Source organism: Macrotis lagotis, chromosome 3, assembly GCF_037893015.1.
Source record: "Macrotis lagotis isolate mMagLag1 chromosome 3, bilby.v1.9.chrom.fasta, whole genome shotgun sequence".
Lineage (NCBI taxonomy): Eukaryota > Metazoa > Chordata > Mammalia > Peramelemorphia > Peramelidae > Macrotis > Macrotis lagotis.
Window position 1 is genome coordinate 149,369,919 of NC_133660.1, and position 18,699 is coordinate 149,388,617.

The following is an 18,699-nucleotide window of genomic DNA, read 5'->3' on the forward strand; positions in this document are numbered from 1 at the left end:
AATGCATGGATTTCTTTTTAAAATTCATATGGAAAAAATAAATGTTTAAGACAATGATGTATTTTTAGATTTATGCAGCATGTAGTAATATTTAAAAAAAATTTTACTGAAATGAGTTTCTAACTTGGATAACTGAAATAATTTCTTTTAAAATGCTTCTGTTTATAATTAATGCTTAATCAAATAGAAGTTCTTCAAACACTAGGCAGTGTGCCAGAAGCTATAGAGAATAGTAACTTCTCTTCCATTCTCATTTTGATGTTCTTCTTTCTTTCTTTTTTTTTTTTTAGTGAATTTGCTAGACTCACGCACAGTAATGGGGGATCTGGGATGGATTGCTTACCCAAAAAATGGGGTAAGTCTTTTAATATTTTTTCGTCCTAAGTAACAAGTTGCATGAATAGTTTCTATGTACATGTGATGATTTTAAATACCCATAAGAGACATTATTAGGAGGAATTAACTACAAAAGTCAACTTATGTTTGGGAATGTTGAAAGTATGGAAGAAAAGATCTTCTAAGGAAGGCCAGTGGTTTATTTATGGTTGCATTATTCACTCATTTTTAATAAGAAGAGTATTTTCATTCAGGTTTCCAATTTTATTTTGTGATGCTTTGATAAAGGTTTGTTACAATTTTATGAAATAACATATTTCATAGGAAAATTGTTGACAACCTATTGGGAATAATTTATTGTAAAGCAGAACATTTTAATTTGTTGGTGATTTAGTACTATTACACATCTCAATGACATAGGAAATAAAAGATGAATTGAAAATATTTATATGTGAAAAAACTTGGGTCAAAGCCAAAGCCCGACTATTTTTATTTTATTCATTACAATGGGGAACATAGAACAATTTAGAGCTTCCATGGTACTCCATTGAGGGAAACTTCTCAAGTCCAGAGCTAAATAAGTGTTCAAAGTGCCTCTCTTGAGATTTGCATGTGTCTCCACTAAGGGCTTTTGAAAAACATGTTTTCCCTGAAAGACTTTTAGTAACTAATAAGTTTTTTTCCCCTTTCCATTAAGGTGGAAAAATAATCACCTTCCCAACTATTAGTTTGACTTTTTTCAATTTTGGTAGAGATTGCTTAAATCAAGTGAATTAAATTTGTCCATTTAAAAAATATTTTAAAAATAGTGATTCTATGAAAAGTTGAAAAAAGTTATCTTTTAGATTTATATTCCTTTGTTGAAAACAAATCCCAAGTTGGAATGAACTTTAACATTTCTGTTGCAAACATTGTTAGAAACAAAATGTTCAGAAATAGATTATAATACTAACCCATTTTTTCACAGCTAAATAAACATTTCCACCTTTTTTTTAAATTTAAGACATCAGAAAAGCTTTTTATTTTCTTTGCCATAATAACTTGTACACTTGCTATATAATAACTTAAATTGCTAATTTCTTAAGAATGGTTATTGAATCAAGGACAAACATAATAGCACAACCTAAGTATTTGACTCTGACACTGTGTATCAGAGATTTCAAAGTCTTTCCATTTTCCTTGCAGATCAGTGTGAGTCATTTGAGTTTTAATTTTTTGTTTCATGTGTTGCCTCAGTGTTGAGAACAATGGTTGATCCATTTTAAGCAATTAAAATGCTTTTACATACATTTAATCAGAATAAAGTTAGAACAGAATCACAAGTTTTTTGTAATTATTGGGCTTATAAGGAAAATTAATTAGTCAATTTTAAATTATTAAATTGTGTCTTAGTTTTCTGCATTGTTTTCTGGACAGTAGAAAATCTGGCCGAAATCCTTGCCTTATTTCCTCACTGATAAATACTTTTGTTGTTTTGAAAATCAATGTCATGGAATGATAGCAAATATAGTCATTTATAAAGTCACATAACTTTACTACAGAGTGAAAAATTTGTAAAAAAGCTAAATCTAGAGTAAAGAGGGCTGAGACTTAAGACTTAACTCTAATCCATCCAAGCAGTGTGATCTTGAAGAGGAATCCAATTTTAATGATTTCCAATTACCTAATCTGTAACATACAATTAATAATAATTGTATTAGCACATAAGATTGCTGGGAAGAAAGAACTTTATAACCCCTAAGGATCAATGGGAATGCTAACTGTTATTTTTATTTTAGATATTTAAATGGTATGCTTTGTTCTTTAAACATGACCCAGACAGGAAACTTTTTAATGGTCAAAAATGGTCATGAGAATCATCATAATATTGACACAGAAACAGTTTTAAAGCTGGGGAGTACACAAGAAGAAAGCTACTTCAAAATTCTCATGTTTTAAATAAGAAAACAGAGACCCAGTGATGTGAGTGTCTTGCCCATGATGACCTGGCATTCAAGTGTCGATGGTGAGATTTGAAGCTGGAATATATATATATATATATATATATATATATATATATATATATATATATATATACATGTACATATATATATATATATATATATGATTAGGCTAAGTATTTTTGACTTTAAATTGTTTGTTCAAAATTTTTTATAAGAAGTTCTTCATTATAGAATTTAAATTGCCATTACCTTGAAAGATTTGGTGATTTATTTTAAAGATGAACTTAGAACAGTATGTAATACTCTTTGACAACTTAAGTTTCATCTCAAATATGTTTCCTTCAGCAGATTATATGATCCTCTGCTGTTATAGTGAGAAATGTAATGGAGTTAATGTTCTGTTGCACTTAAATATTTTTATGCAGAATTTCATTACTCACATAATAGCTATTCATTCCAGTCATTCATGATTTTTATATATTATAGAATGGTCATGAATTCTAATTTTTTCTTTCAAGGAATGGAAAATTCTTTAGTTCATCCAAGATGTATTAAATTATTTTTGTGTGTAGAGTAATCTGTTCTGAATTGAGGCAGATACAGGATTTAGATAAACATAGTTTCTGTTCTCAAGAAGCATATAATATTGTCAGAATGATGAGATTCCTCAGAAATAACTATTACACCAACTGAATAGTAAAATCAAAGATTGAAAGATGGAAATTATATTGATCATCCTCTAGATCAGCACTTTTATTTTATTTTCATAGAGAGAGTAAGAGATTTCATCTAGGTCATATGAGTAGTATGTGGAAGTATAAGAAGTATGCAGAATAAGGGGACAAGTTCTTTTTTATTTCAATTCTCATTCCATTACTACTCAACTATACACTAGTGCCATTTTTTGAGCAGATAGAAAACAAAGTGCTAGATAAAGTTGTGGGGGGTGAATGTGAAAATCATTAATGACATCTTGCAGGGGTGCCTTTTTTTTTGTTTTGTCTTGTTTTGTCTGTTTTCCTCTTATGCCAAAGCTACTACTGAAAGGACAAAGCTGAGATTTTTTTTTTAAACTTGATCGTGCACTATGCCAGTGGTGTAAGGCTGTATAAAACAAAGCAAACAAATCAAAAACTATGTAACTATACCTTTAGGGTAAGGAAATACCTAGGTTTAAATTTAACTGATTGTATAACTCTGGGCAAAAGTATCAATCTCCTGGTGATCCTGATAACTGTATGACTAACCTCTTATCTGTATTGCTACAGGTAGTCTTCTACCCTAATGACAACTATAGAGATTCAAAATAGAGACTTCAGTATTTATGTTTCATGAATTAGGACAATACTTTTAAAAGTGGAAGAGACCTTAAAAATCTAAAAGATTGATTGTATACATTAAGGAAAATAGAGTCCATAAGATTTAGGTATCTTTCAAAATTGCCCAAGTACAAAGCAGTGGAATCAATACTTGAATCCAGTTCCTTTGTTATTCTTTTCATTACACTAACTTCAGTTCTTCTACAGTTTGACAAAAACAAAGTTTGAACTTCATTTTTGTAATTGTTCCCTCTACAAAATAGGTCAAAATTACTTAGATCTACAGCCATAAAAGATGACTTGTATATATTTTTCTGTCCAATAAGTTTCACTCACTTGTGGCTAACCAACTGTGGATCAGATTCTCTAAAAATTAAGTTAGAATAGTATTCAGAAAATTCATATATAAAAATTTTGCTAGATCTTTACTTGAGGCTTTTGTAGCTTTCTAAGAAGTATCAGATGATGTTCCATTGACAAAGTATTTGATTAGCCAAATGAGATATCACTGTAAACTTTTAGCAGACAGAAATAAATCATGTATTTTACTTGAGGTTATTTAAAATAATACAAGCAAAGTACAACAAAAATATTTTAAATGAGATTTTGTGTGTCTCCTTAGCTTATTGTGATGTGATAATACTACAATTCACTTGGTAATTGATTTCCAGGAGAATCTGGAGAAATAATACCAGTTCATTAGTAATATCGTTTTTTAGTTGATAAGACAAAATGCAAGATAGAATTTTTCCTTAATTATATGGAGAGAATACTTGGAGATTTCTTTATTTAATATGGCTTAATAACAAATTTTCAGGAGAGACCTTTAACCTTGGAACTTCATACAAAATTTATATTCAAAATAAGTAAAGTTTGGGAAATAATTTGAAGGAAGTTTAGTTGAGGCACTTTTCCTGAACTTAACAATTATTATGGAAGTCAAATATACAGGTCATTTGTATTAAGTAATGTTTATATTGACGATCATCTTAATTAAAACATGCATAAGACAGATCTGTGTTCTATTTCTTGCTCTTCCACACTATTATATGACTGAACTCATCAAAGTCACTTAATCTCTCTGTTCCTGATTTTCTTCTATAAAATGAGGGACCTGCTGTATATTGGTTCTGAGCTCTATTCTGGCTCTAAAATCAATGTGATTTTATAAGGTTCTTTTATATGATAGGATTTTTCTAGGAAGAAATAATTATCCAGTAAATATAAATCAGCAACAATAAAAATGTAAGTGTAGTAGCTGACAATGCTAAGAGTGTTTAATTCATTTGATTTTAGACAAGTGAAAAAGTCAAAAATATGCATTGATTCAATTTACTCTGATTTAATTCAGTTCAATAAGAATTTATTATCTAGCTACTATATTTTATACCTGTGTTAAACATAGGCATTCAAAGACAAATGCAATCTCTGCTTTCAAGGAGTTTCTGTTTGACTGGGGAGAAACAACATGAACACAGAAAACAAAATATAAATTTTACACATGCACATGTAGGCATGGAAAATTTATATACATACATGCATGCATATGTATGTTGTGTTACACACATACACACATATATTTTATATATATATATATATATATATATATATATATGCTCATTTGAAATGGTAGTAGTAAAAATTTGTGGAATCAAGAAAAGCTTTGTGCCAGAAAATTTAATTAATCTGGGACACAGATGATGAGCATTGTAGGTATGGGTGGCATTGTACAACAAAGCTGGATATGGAATATTATCTACAGGCATCAACCATTGTGCCAATTTGTCTTTGATAGCTTCTTTACCAATTTACTAATTGTCCTTCATTTTTGAAATATTATTGAAATAGCTGAGACACAAGAGACATTCTTGGTGTTGCTTTCTAATTGGATGTACATGACTGAAAAGACCAAGATCAGGACAATGGGCTCTGCAATAATTCATACTACTCAGATTTTTTGTGTTTTTTCTTTATTTCCTTAGGGAATAAGTGTTTTAAGGATCTGTTACTCTTCTTTCTCTTATATTTATAGAGTGATGACTTCCAAAAAAAGATATTTCCTTCTTTATTTTTCTGATTATCTTATATCGTGGTTTCCTCTATTGTTTCTTTGGAATTGGACTATAGCCCTTCATTTGAAGTTGGCTTTCATCTGTCTTTTCAAGCATTACCCTTGATCACTTTTTCTAAAATTACCATGCCTCCTCCTTGCCTCAAGGGTTAACTGCAATAGCAGTTATTTGGGTATTACTCCCCTTGTCTGTAATATACCTGTCTCTGTTTATCTAGTCTTTGCTTCTGCATTACTCTCTTGTTTCAATTTTTAGATATTTTTCTAGAAGTTAAAAAAGATAGAATTTCTGAGCTAGGGTAGTTCCCCAAAATAATGCATTATAGTTCTGTTTTCCAACTGAGGTAACTGAGACTCATATAAATTGAATGACATGCCCATGGTTACTTTGCAAGTTAGTAGCAGAACTTTGATTTTATAATCCAGTGCCTTGTTGTTTCTCTCTTGAGATAAGGTTATGTTGCATATGTGACTTTGACTATTTATAGTATATAATTAAATAATCACAAGGTCTACATTCTGAACAGAATTAATGAATTAAAATCAGCATCACTTTTTGAAATTCAGTTTTATTTTGTTTATAATTCCAAATTCTTTTTTTCTCCTCTCCTCATTTCTCTATCATTGAGAAATCAATTAAGCATAAATTCTATTACAAATATCTATGTTAAACAAAAAAACTCCAACATTAGCCATATTGAAAAAAATTATGGTAGGAAGGAGGAAAAAGAATGGAAAGGAAAATAAATCTTTTTCAATTTTCATTTTAAACCTATTAATTGTTTAGTCAGAATTGGTTGTTAACATTTTCAGAATAATGAATGACAACTGCAAATCATTTTTTATAGAAATACATTTTTAACAGCTTCCATATTGTGAAATCCATTTTGAGCCCTTTGGTGACAAAGTGAATCATCTAAGAATTGTTTTTGTGAGCTTGTTCCCTATATTCCACAGATCTCCTCTTTATTTCTAATAGTTTTTTGATGTACTGGTGTAGTCTAATTTGGGAGAGATGTTCTTACTTTGCATTTTTGATTTGTTGGTTTAATCCATATAACATATTTTATTTATTTGCCTTTAAAAGAAATATAATTGGCTTTTGCTGTTAGCAATTTATTCTAGATCTCTCTGACAAAGAATCTCTATAGAGTTGAGCTATAAGATTATTTTATTTATGCACCATGCCACTTTCAAATTGATTTCTCTGAGAAGGAAATTTAGAAATGTGATTCTTAATTTAGTGTTCATAAAGTTTGAGGGGTTTTGGTAATTTAATAATTTTATTTAAATAAAATTGAGTTTTATGCAATCCTATTTATTTTATTTTATGCATTTAAAAACAATTGGAAAAAGAGTCCATAGATTTCACCAGACTCCCAATGAGGTACATGGAACAAACAAATGGAAACACTATGACCCTTTGCTTTAGTATCATGAACTTAATGACAAAAGACTTGGATTCAAGTCTTTGATTTAAGTATACTTATTTATTCCTTAAGGAACCCTTAAGAAACTCTATTTGTCCTTAATTTGTATACCTTTGTATTCCTGGTACTTCATATAGCTGACATTAGTAAATGCTTAATGAATAAGTTTAGACTGATTGTCTAAAATTGTCACATTTTATTCTCAAACCTTAGTCATAGTTTTTTATGAGTAAATGTCACCAATAATATATCATCTTCAGAATATGGATATACATATATATGTATATATATGTATATATATACATATATATATATATATATATATATATAAAACTGTCCATTCCAAATGCATCTGAATCAACAAGCATTTAATTAACAATTAACTATGAAGTGATGATAAAAAAAGGAAAAATAAGAAATAGTCCCCATAATCATGATATTGATATGATTTGGTTTGGGGATGGGGAGGTCACAGGAAAAATGAGCAAGGGGAAAGAACACTAAAGTACAACTTCAAATGATGTTAACAGTCAAAATTCTGGAAAATAGCAGAGCAAAAAAAGGTCAGCTTGGTCTGTGATTATCAGCAAAAGTAAAAAAAAGATTTTTTAAAGGATAGCTTTAATGAAACTTGAAGTTAACAGTCAATAGAGCAATGAGTTTTCCAAGCATTGGTTTACAAATAAAATCAAATATAGCTTCAGTTATGTGAAATGTGGGAATCGATAATGGCATTGGTCTTCTTAGACATAAGCACATAATTGGGAATACCAAATACACTATATCACTGAACAATGTTGACTTTCCCTTGATTCAGTAGGTTCAAACACCTATATTACTGTCTACAAAAGGAAAGACAATTACAAAGTTCTTTAAACTTTACATTATTACCACATCAAACTACTTGTCATTGTCTGTTTATGACATTTCCTTTCCTTTCACCATACCTTGTATTACTTCCTTGACTTCCATGACTGCATTATTCCCCCTTCTCCATGATAACCTCCTCTGTCACTTGGAAAACTAAAATTTCTCCAAGTCTTCTCTGTAAATCACTTTATAAACCTCAAAATACTAGATAAATTAGTTATTATCTGAATCGATCATGCAGACAATGAGAAGAAACTTCAAATTATAAGTAGTTACTTTGGGATGGGGACAAAAGAGGATATTATGAGTGACTATGAGATGCAAGTACTGTACTTTATCCTCTGAGATCAATGTGTTTAGATGCATGAAAAGAGAAGCACATAGTAATTTGACAGGATGAAAAAAAGAAAACAATGTCTATTGGGGGTGGAAGAATAAGAATAATTTATTTGAAAGATTTAATACAAAGGGAATTTTGTTAATGGCAGTCCTACCCTTAGATTGGTGTACAAGGGATGAAATAGAAAAACTATGATGAAATGCTGTATTTAGAGTTAGGGCTAAAGGGGGTAGGAATGTGAAAGAGGAAATAGGAGCAGGCAACATAAGTGTTTTTGTTTGTTGTTGTGTTTTTGATTTGACAGGAAGTCTGAATCACAAGGATTAGAAGAGGAAGATGTATGAATTTCCAGCCATGTAAATTCCTGTGTTAGTAGACTGTAATGCTTTCACTAAACCATGGGAAACAAGGGGGAATCTGGTCAGGTTCCATGAGTTGATAATAAACTAGTAATTTATGGGTCATTAGGGCTCTGGCTGGATCAAATGGAAGATCAAAAAGAGATATTGTAGTGGAACAGGTTCTAATAAAGAAGTGCTGTTTAAATGTGTATTATAATTATTATTCAGTGATATTAGAAATCTATAATTAAAACTAAGGAAAAAATTCTTCGACTGAGAGTCAACTTAAAAGAAAGTTGTAAAAATAGAAATAGTTTTACAAATAAATTTTATATTTAACAATATATCAATGAGACATAGTCATGTAGTCAGGGCTAGCATAGTCAAAGATAAGATTATATGGTCAGTATACATCTATATCATATTATCCTACTTAATACCAAATAAAAATGAGTTTTTCCATATGCAAAGTAGAGTATAACAAAGAACTATACACAAAAAACCTAATTTCTAATGTATATAATAGTTTTCATTTTTTAAAAATATTTAACAATTTAATGTGTAACTTTCAAGGTAATCAATTTATCCATCACTTGAATATCAAAGGTGCATGAATCCTAATCCATGCTTGTCTGATTTTAAATAAACTTTGTGCAAAATAATAAAGTTGTACTTTAATTGATATTAACAGTTAAGACATTTATGAGCTATTGTAACAGCCCACAAATGATGATTCATGTAGATTCAATGTAGATTCATGAATGTTATTGCCATTTAAATTTATAAAATTAATAAAATTTCCTTGTGTACCAATAGAAAAGATGCCATTCTATTCTTGGTTTCTTTCAGGGTTTTTTTTGCAACGCAATGGGTTTAAGTGACTTGTCCAAATTCACACAGCTAGGTAATTATTAAGTGTCTAAGGTCAGATTTGCACTCTGGTACTCATGACTCCAGGACTGGTGCTATATTCATTGCTCCACCTAGCTGCACCTGCCATTCTACTTTTAAAGTCAGTTTAAAAAGAAACAATTCCAATATTTAAGATTTCCCTTTCTTAAAATATATGTGTACACATTCATATATCCATATTAAATCTATCTAATCTAGCATCTATAACTATTTATACTTTTTATTGAAGTTTGTCATAAAAAGCACTGGTAATGTTTCTGATTCATATATCACCTTAACAACAACCTAAGATATTATCAATAGTTTACATATGAACATAAATGCTCTTGTTTCCTAGTATGCTTTTAGCATTTGCTCTCTGGGTTGTTTCCATTGGAAAAAAATATCATCTCATTTTTTTTAAATCTTCCCATGTTGCTCTTTTTTCCCATGTGTTGTTGTTCTAAATGATCCTAAGTCATACTTTTCTACTTGACTTGAATGTGTGTAGTCTTTTCCCCATTGATTTCTCTGAGTTTCCTGTAACACACACTGGGACACCCTGCTCAGGTCCTCTGAGTTTTGGCTAAGAGCTATGTGTGTGTGACATGCTCTGTTTTTATTTTTTGCTTTTTCCTCTTAGACTTGGAAGAGTAATTGTGCATTAGAAACTTTTTCACACAGTTGTTAAAGAGGTTTCTAGAATCATTCATGGTCCTTTACTCATCACTGTTAGAAAATTGGCATGTTAAATCATATTTTGATTGAAATGGGGAAAATAATTTTTACTGGTTTGGTAAAGTCTTTATTCATTGGGGATTTGGCTGGGATTTATTTTACTTCATTCATTTATGGATGAATCTGTTATCAATTTTACTTTTCTTTCACATTGTAGTATTTTTCTAATTCCTTCATTTAAGATAGATGGTGTGTATGTACATGTTATAGGTTAAAAATAACCAAAATTTAGAATAGTCAGCATGATTTGTGAATACATTAATAGTGCTCTCTGAAGATTAGACTGCTGCCAGAAAGGTTTGTGCTAGATTCTCTTATTCAGTACTTGATCTTTCAGGGTTGCATAGCTTGTTGTCCCAGCAGCTATAAAACAAAAGTAAGGCATGGGGGAGGAGTAAGCATCTGGCCACTATTGGATTGTTTTACTTAGTTTTGATAGTAAAGGGCATTTCCAGATACCTAGATTCCTGTGACTTAGTTTTTGAAGGAAGAGGAGTCAAGGATAAAGTGAAGGAATGAGGTCCAAACTGAATGTGAGAAGGATAATAAAGATTAAAGTAATGCTGAAGTGGGTAAAAAGAAGCTATTAGTGGATACAGAAAAGCTCTTTATTTGGCCAGTGATGGAAAAGAAACAATTCTAAGGGGAACAAATATTATTCGTTAGGATGTTAATGTCATAGTAATGAAGAGCCCAGAAAAATCCAAAGCAGTGTTCTATTAGACATTGTAAAGCAAAACAAAACAAAACATAAAAACCTTCACAGACCACATATACCTTAAGGTAATCAAAATAAATAATTCAGCAAATTTGAGATGACTCTTAACTATACATGAAGGCAAAATATTTCACTACATGCAGAATTGTTTTTAAAAATCATTTCTTCAATAGGTATAACTATTTGATCCCGTGAAAAAGCAATGTTTTATTTGTATTTATTTGTATTTTGTATATCCTCAGGACATACAAACATTTTTGAAAGAATTAGTAGTAAAAATCATAATCTTTTATTGCAGAGTAGTAATGAGGCATAAATCCATTAATTACCTGTTCATTATGTAAACTACTTTGATGTAAATTTTTAAAAACTCTTTGGTAAGACTTCCTAACACTTTTAATATGAGATGACAAAATGAAGGGATGATATTGATTATATTGAAAGTATTATAGTGTGAAGATCTCAAGTATATCTTGCCCAGCAGTATTATCACTCTTGTGATATTATATCAAAAACAAAACAAAAAATAAACCATTTTTCAAAAACTATTGCAAACTGAATTGTCAGGATTTGGGGAATAATAGTATACCAATGGCAATGTTACAAAATACTAATAATTCACAAATATGTAATAATAAGTAGTTTACAAAGTATTTCAATCACATTGATCCTGTGACATAGCTAGTACAAATGTTAAAATACCTCATTTTATACCTAATTAATTCAGGAAGGAAAGAAAATTTATTTCCCTGAGTTTACCTAGGTGAATAGAAGTAGGGATGGTATACAAAATTAGGTCTGATTCCAAGTTTTAAACCTAGTGTTTTGTTTTTTGTTTTTACATGACATTGGTTTTTATACCCTCTAGAACATATTGTTGTACAGCATTTCTTATATTAACTGGAAAACTCTAAATTATATGCAATACAATGGGGCATTCAATGTAGCTAACTTTTTTTTTACAGACATCACTGATGGATCACTGCCCAACCTTTGCTTGACTAAACATAATAATGGTATAAAACTTATCAATCTCTGTTAGGATATTTTTCTGATATATATAAAAATTTCCTCTTTGCAACTTCTATCCATTGATTCTAACTCTTAGCTCTAGGACCAATGTAAGAGTCTAATCTTCTTCCACATGATTATATATATTTGAAAATAGTTATAGTGTAGTATTTGAATCTTCTATTCTCAAGACCAAGGATTACTAGTTTCTTCAACCAAAAATCCTTTGGGAGTTACTCGAGTACCTGTGTACCATATTGGTTGTCATATTTTGAAGAGTTTCTATCAATATCCTTCTGAAATTTGAGTGGCAGGAACTGAAAGTAATACTCCAAATATGATTTGAAAATAAACCTATCTCTTTTTTGTTTCCTCGGAAGTCATGCTTTTTTAATGCAACTGGTATCACACTATTGACCAATATTGAGCTAGGAGTTGACTAAAATCAGTTTATCTATTTCATGTTAACTATTATATAATAAAACCCTGTCTGCCCCTACAAATTTTATGACATTTGTAAATCTGTTAATAATACCATATTATCCCTTAAATCAAGTCAGTGATACAAAATGTTAAATATCAAAGAGTTAAGCACAGAAAACTGTGAAACTACATTGGAGAACTTTACAAATATTCTGGGACTAATCATTCATCCTTTTGTGAATTTTTATTATTCTATCTTCTCACCTAATGGTATCACAGTCATATTGTTCACAAATCATACTTAAGGAGTCCTGTAAGCCACTATTGGATAAATATTATCTATTTTTAAATTTTATTTGCTTTCTTAAATATTTTTTTTATATTTTAATATGGTTCAGCTAAATTGATTCAGCCACATGAAACCAGTGGTCTGAATATTTGATTCATTGGCTTAAACTTATCTATCCAGCTTTGCTGAAAGATATGCATGATACCTCATCAGATCCTGTGATACTAATTCCAAAAGCAAATTGGTGAGATAGAGGATTAGATTATATGAGCTCTTCTTTTAAAATGGGCAAACTTGGGAGTACAAAGAGAAGATTTTTTCCAGAAGGTTCTAGTTGATCTCATATTATTCCCTAAAAGCTAACCCCAACAATAAAAAGGAACTTAAATCTCCTAAAATTTATTTTCCTGATGAATCTCTGTAGTATTCTCTCTATCAAAAGAAATATTTTTCTACCTTTAGACTAAGGAGTAGTTAATAAGCAGTCTTAGTTTTGGTCTTAATGTTTATTTTCTATTTCTTAAAATTTTTTGAATAATCAATGGAAATAATGTCCCTTTCCAAAGTGAGTTAACTAAAATTATAATACATATGTATATATATATATATACATATATATGTATATGGGATAATACAAAGTAGACCAATTCATTCTTTTGGGGATGGGATCAATATCTACCAACACCACTAATTCACTACAACATCATTTATAAAAAGGCACAAAGCAGGGATCTCATCGGCTCAGAAGAGGGGCAAGACTCATGCTCTACTTCATTTGATTTAATTTCCTTGTGACTTTGGTCTGTGTTGATGTGATTTCTGTTTTATCAAGAACCAGAGGGTTCTAAATTGGGGGATGTCTGAAGACCACCTGAATCACTTTACTTTGACCTACTGATCAGATGAGTTTTTATATTGAGATGGAGGTGGGGGAAGTTTGGGGAGAGTGCCATTTATAAAAGTTATGCACATAATCTCTTTTTTACATGTCTGCTATTAGATAAAATAAATATCTTTTTGTTAACCAATCAATGACTTACAAGTGTCTCAGTAAAGCTGAAACTATCAGGGTATTTACTCTCCCTCATAAATTTTATGTGGATTTAGACTTGCTGACTCATTTTTAAGTTAGGATTCCTTTAAATTTTTTTCCCCTGGTTCAGTCCTTTTCCAGTGTTGAGTCAAGAAAGCTTTATTCTGATTAACATTTTCTCAAAAGACATGTATTAAGATCTGAACATTATACTTCTATAATTTTACCTCAGATATTTTTTTAAGGTTGCATTGGCACAGTAGTTATAGAACTGACCTTAGTATCAGGAACACAACTCAGTTCGTACCTCTTCATATGCTGGCCACATGTGACTTTGAATTAGTTATTTAACCATTTACTTCCCTCTACCTCCTCAACTAAAGTAATAATAACAGCAATAAAAAAAAACAAAAAATTCTACTAATAGCAGCATTTGTATAGCAACTGTCATATTCCAGACACTGTTTTAAGAATATCTTATTAAAAAAATTTCTCATCTCATAAAAATCTTGTAAGAAGGTGCAATCATTATCTGCTATATAGTTGAGTAAACTGAGGAAAACATAGATTAAATGTAGTATCTCAGACTGAATTTAAATTTCATTCTTCTTGCTTTCCATGCTTATTTCTCTATCCATTATTTCATGTCCATTTAGTCATAAATTACTTAACATTAGCCAACCTACACTGGTAGAGATATTCTTTCCAAGTATCTCCCTAAACCAATGAAATCAGAAATATATTATCACCTCCCAGACACTTCACACTTTTCACTGAGATTAAACTTGTGGTCAACTAATCCCTCTGATGAATGACTGAATCACTATTGCAATAGTTCTCTCCTATCTTGTACTTGGACTATTCACTTTTTTCTCCCTTTAAACTAAAGGGAAAAATTTACATTTTTTTCTTTCTTAATTTCATTTTTTTACTTTGTTTCAGCTTTATAGTCTGTTGATCTCATTTTAAAATGTTATTTTATTATATTTTTGAAGTTAAGAATTATGCTATGAAAAGTTAAGAATTATCTTTTGGATACTTTATTCCATTTATAATATTCAAAGAGATCAGACTTTTCTCATGATTTCTTTCCAAATTAAGACTGAGATTAATAGATGGTCTGTTGACAAATTCTTCAACTAGGCACAATTTCTAGCAGCACTATTCTCTAGACCATGATTCACAATATTATCCATGAGGATATGATGTGAGAACCTTAAATGAAATCAATATAAATTATGTCTACAGAATTTCCCTCATCCATCATTGCTACCAATCTATGAGAGGGAGGAAGACATGAAATTATTTATATATCCTCTTAATAGAATTTCCTTATATTTTGAAAACTATAGAGACTCTGAAGCAAATGGAATTTTATTCCATCAATAAAATGTGTTACACAAGGCAGTTAAAGACTAAATTCCAGATTTGGTCTATCTTATATTATTTTCTCATTGAAAAGTTTAGTAACTTTTTAATAGTTATTTTTAAAAAGTTTCTTAGAATTTCATCATGAAAGAGATCAATAATGGGGAATAACTTCTTTCAGATCATAGTGAGGAGCCAATTATGCCATGACTGAATTTGACCTTATTTTTCAGAGATACATATAGATTTTTTGTACTTTGATGGGTCAGGGATTTAATTCAATTCAATATGCATGTATTATGCACATTCTACATGCAAGGCACTGTGCTATGTATTGAAGATACAAAGCTCAAAAGACAAATCCTTGCCTCTAAAGAGTTGAAGTGGTACTATGTATGTAATAGCTAAAATGTACTGAAAAAGTAATTGATAATAACTATAAGGCAAACAATTGAATTATATATGTAAATGTATATTTATATATGTACAAAATGCATATATGTAATAAATCACATACATAATGTGTATGTGTGTATAATGCATATGCATGTATAAAACATATGTTTGCACTTTTATATGTATGCAAATGTGTGGTTAGGCCTCTCTATGTCTGTCTATGTATCTATGTCTCTATCTATCTTTCTACAATAAAAGTTTATTGACGTTTTAAGTAATTTAAGCCTAAACGTGTATTGTCTTGATTTCCCTTGTGTATGCATCCATGTAGTACATGTACACATGTATATATACACACATGCATATATATTTATGCATATACACCGCTTCTTAGTTTTTAAAATAAGAGACTATAATCCAGACGAGATAAGGAATTTGACTCCAGTTTATTGAATCAGCACATTACAGAGGCAGAATTCATGCCTAGATGTCTTTATTCAGCAGTCTTTACATTCTACCTCTTGTCTCCATTATTTCATGTCCCCAAATCTTCTAAATATCAATAAATATTTTAAAATTACTAATATTTTAAAGGATTCTATGAGCAAGCCCCTGGACCTTTCTGCTTTAGTTTCAAATTTGTTTTGAATTCCCATGACCGTACTGCTATAAAAGTCAATTTGAATTAATTTTGAAAGCACAATGCTTTATACTTTTGAGTATGTAATCTCCCTCCTCCATCCCAAATATACACACCCACCTATAAACTTTCATAGATGTATGCTGTATTCATGCAGTATTCCTTTCTATTCTTTCCACTAAAAGCAACAGAAGAATGAACTTCCAAGATTCCTCAGTATTTAGAGATGTGTGATATTTTTGCCATTAGGTCTTGGTTTTCTCCTCTCTTCTTTTTTTTTTTATATATACTTTCAGTATTCTTATTGCTATTGAGAGGTGTTTACCCTCCCCAAACTCCATCTGTCTTTAAAATATTCTATTCCGTTATTTTGGTATTTGAGCCTTCCAAACCATCTAATTAAGTTCACCTACTCATTATCTATGAACATACCTGTCATGTTCCTAAATACTCTTCTGATGAACTGGAATTTCCTTCTAAAATTTTAGCCCATCTCTGAAATCTATATATCCTTCAAAGCCCAGCTCAGTTTCATTTTTATAAAAACGTCTCAGATCACATCAATGAGGAATAGTTTCTTCTTCCCCTAAAACAAAGAATATTTTTGTTCATTTGACATTTACTACATAATGCCTTGCATTGGTAGCTATATTTTAAGGGTTTGCCATTTTCTTATAATCACACACAAGATAAAGGTCCTGCTTTACCACCAGTTATGTTTTATCTCTGATCAGCTAGGTAACTAGAGTTAGCTTTAACTTAGTTTATATAGCACAATAGATCAAGTAAGGAATACCAGTCAAACATTAGGCATACAAATTCGTCTATATTCTGATTATTTCCACCATCCTAATGGTCAGTCAGTCACTAAATAATCAGTCTAATAGAGATGTACAGATATTAATATAATGATTCCGGTCTGGAACAAAGTATTTAACATGATGCTTGTCATCATGTTTCCCAAATAATAGGTGAAAGACCACTCCCTAAGTAAATTCCATTCAATGGCATTTATTAAAAATCTATCTAGTCCTGGATGCTGGGAACATTTCCATAAAAATTTATTGCTGCCCTCAAGAAGCTGGTATTCTACTATTAAGTCACATTTTTAAGAAATGATTTATGTCTTTTATATTCATATTGGAAAGGAAATATTATGTATGGAAAATTTATTAAAAAATAAAGTGAACAGAACAAAAATTGGGATATTTAAAAGGATTTGAAGATTTTATATTTTTGGAAGTAATGTATTTACATAAGATATTTTGCTTCCCAATGAATCTGAAAAAATAAAGAATTATATTGTAGACTTTGTTACCAGTTGATTTCCAGTAACAGGTCTGTTTAATTTGGAGGAAACACGAAATACTTCCTAATTCCGTACACATCATCATAATGATATTTATTCTATTTCTTCATCCTCACTGCAGAACATTAGTTCTTTTAGATTCTATTTCTTCAAGTTTTCACCTTTCTTATCTACAATGGAAATTCCTGTCTTCCTCTGTGTAATTTTGTTTTCCTTTATATAATTATAGCTCATGCCTACACCTACTTGTTAGGTGTAGGCATGATATTAATAATATCCTATTAGCTCATTCTTCCCTTGGAGTTTGAGAAAATCACCCCTGTGATTTCTGACCTGGTTATGAAAGTCCCAGTGCTGCTCTGAAGTCAAATCTATTGCCTAGGATCAAGACATGGAAAACAAAACAAAAATAGAAAAGGACAAAAAAAACAAGAACAGAAGCTAAACAGGAAGGTTCGCCTACCCCTATCCCATTCTATGTTAGATTATATAAAATTATCCCATTATCTCAGTACATTTAAAATGTACTTTATATATTTATGACCTTTCTTCTATAGTCTAACATTTTTAATAACTACACTATAGGTTAGTGATGTTGTGGGTTTTTGTTGCTGTTGCTGCAGTAGTTGTTGACACTTTACATTCATTAATATAGAAGGCTGCCATCATCTTGTAAAGATAAGTAACTCATCTGAAACTTATAATAATAGAGAGTTGTTTATAGTAGTGAGAGGTTTACCATCTTTGGTATGTGTCAGAGGATGTACTTGAACCCAGGTCTTCCCAGTAGCAAGATAAGTACTCCATCTCCTATGTCATGCTACCCAGTTTAATTATGTTTTTTAAAATTGAATTTAGTCTCATCAATTAAAAAAGATGAACAGATATTTGATTAATTTTACACAAACTTCCCTACATTTTCATCAACCCTAAACAATTTAGGATAGGACAGTTGCCAAGACATGCTGCAGAATACATCATTTTAAGTACAAATATGAATTGTGGGGCGTACAAAGGCTCTCTTAGTTGATTATAACATGCAAATTTGCCATAAGCCCATAAATCATAGTCACTGCTGTGATTATAAATTATTACAATAATACAAGATTACTCAGTTTTTGTGTCACAAATCCTCCTAGACTGCACAATTAAAGATATAACACAAGTATAATCCTGCAAGATAAAGTCACTTCATTAAACAAGCTCCTTCTGGTTTACTGTTTGCTTTCTTCT

At 30.4% G+C, this 18,699-nt stretch overlaps 1 protein-coding gene across 1 annotated transcript in view; it reads left to right on the top strand.

The window, feature by feature from the left end:
- The window catches only part of EPHA5 (EPH receptor A5), a 567,705-nt gene that overhangs the window by 33,062 nt on the left and 515,944 nt on the right, over positions 1–18,699 (top strand). The window contains exon 2 of the mRNA XM_074229341.1: positions 291–355. Within this exon, the coding sequence (XP_074085442.1) occupies positions 291–355 (65 nt within the window). The remainder of the gene's footprint in view (positions 1–290; positions 356–18,699) is intronic.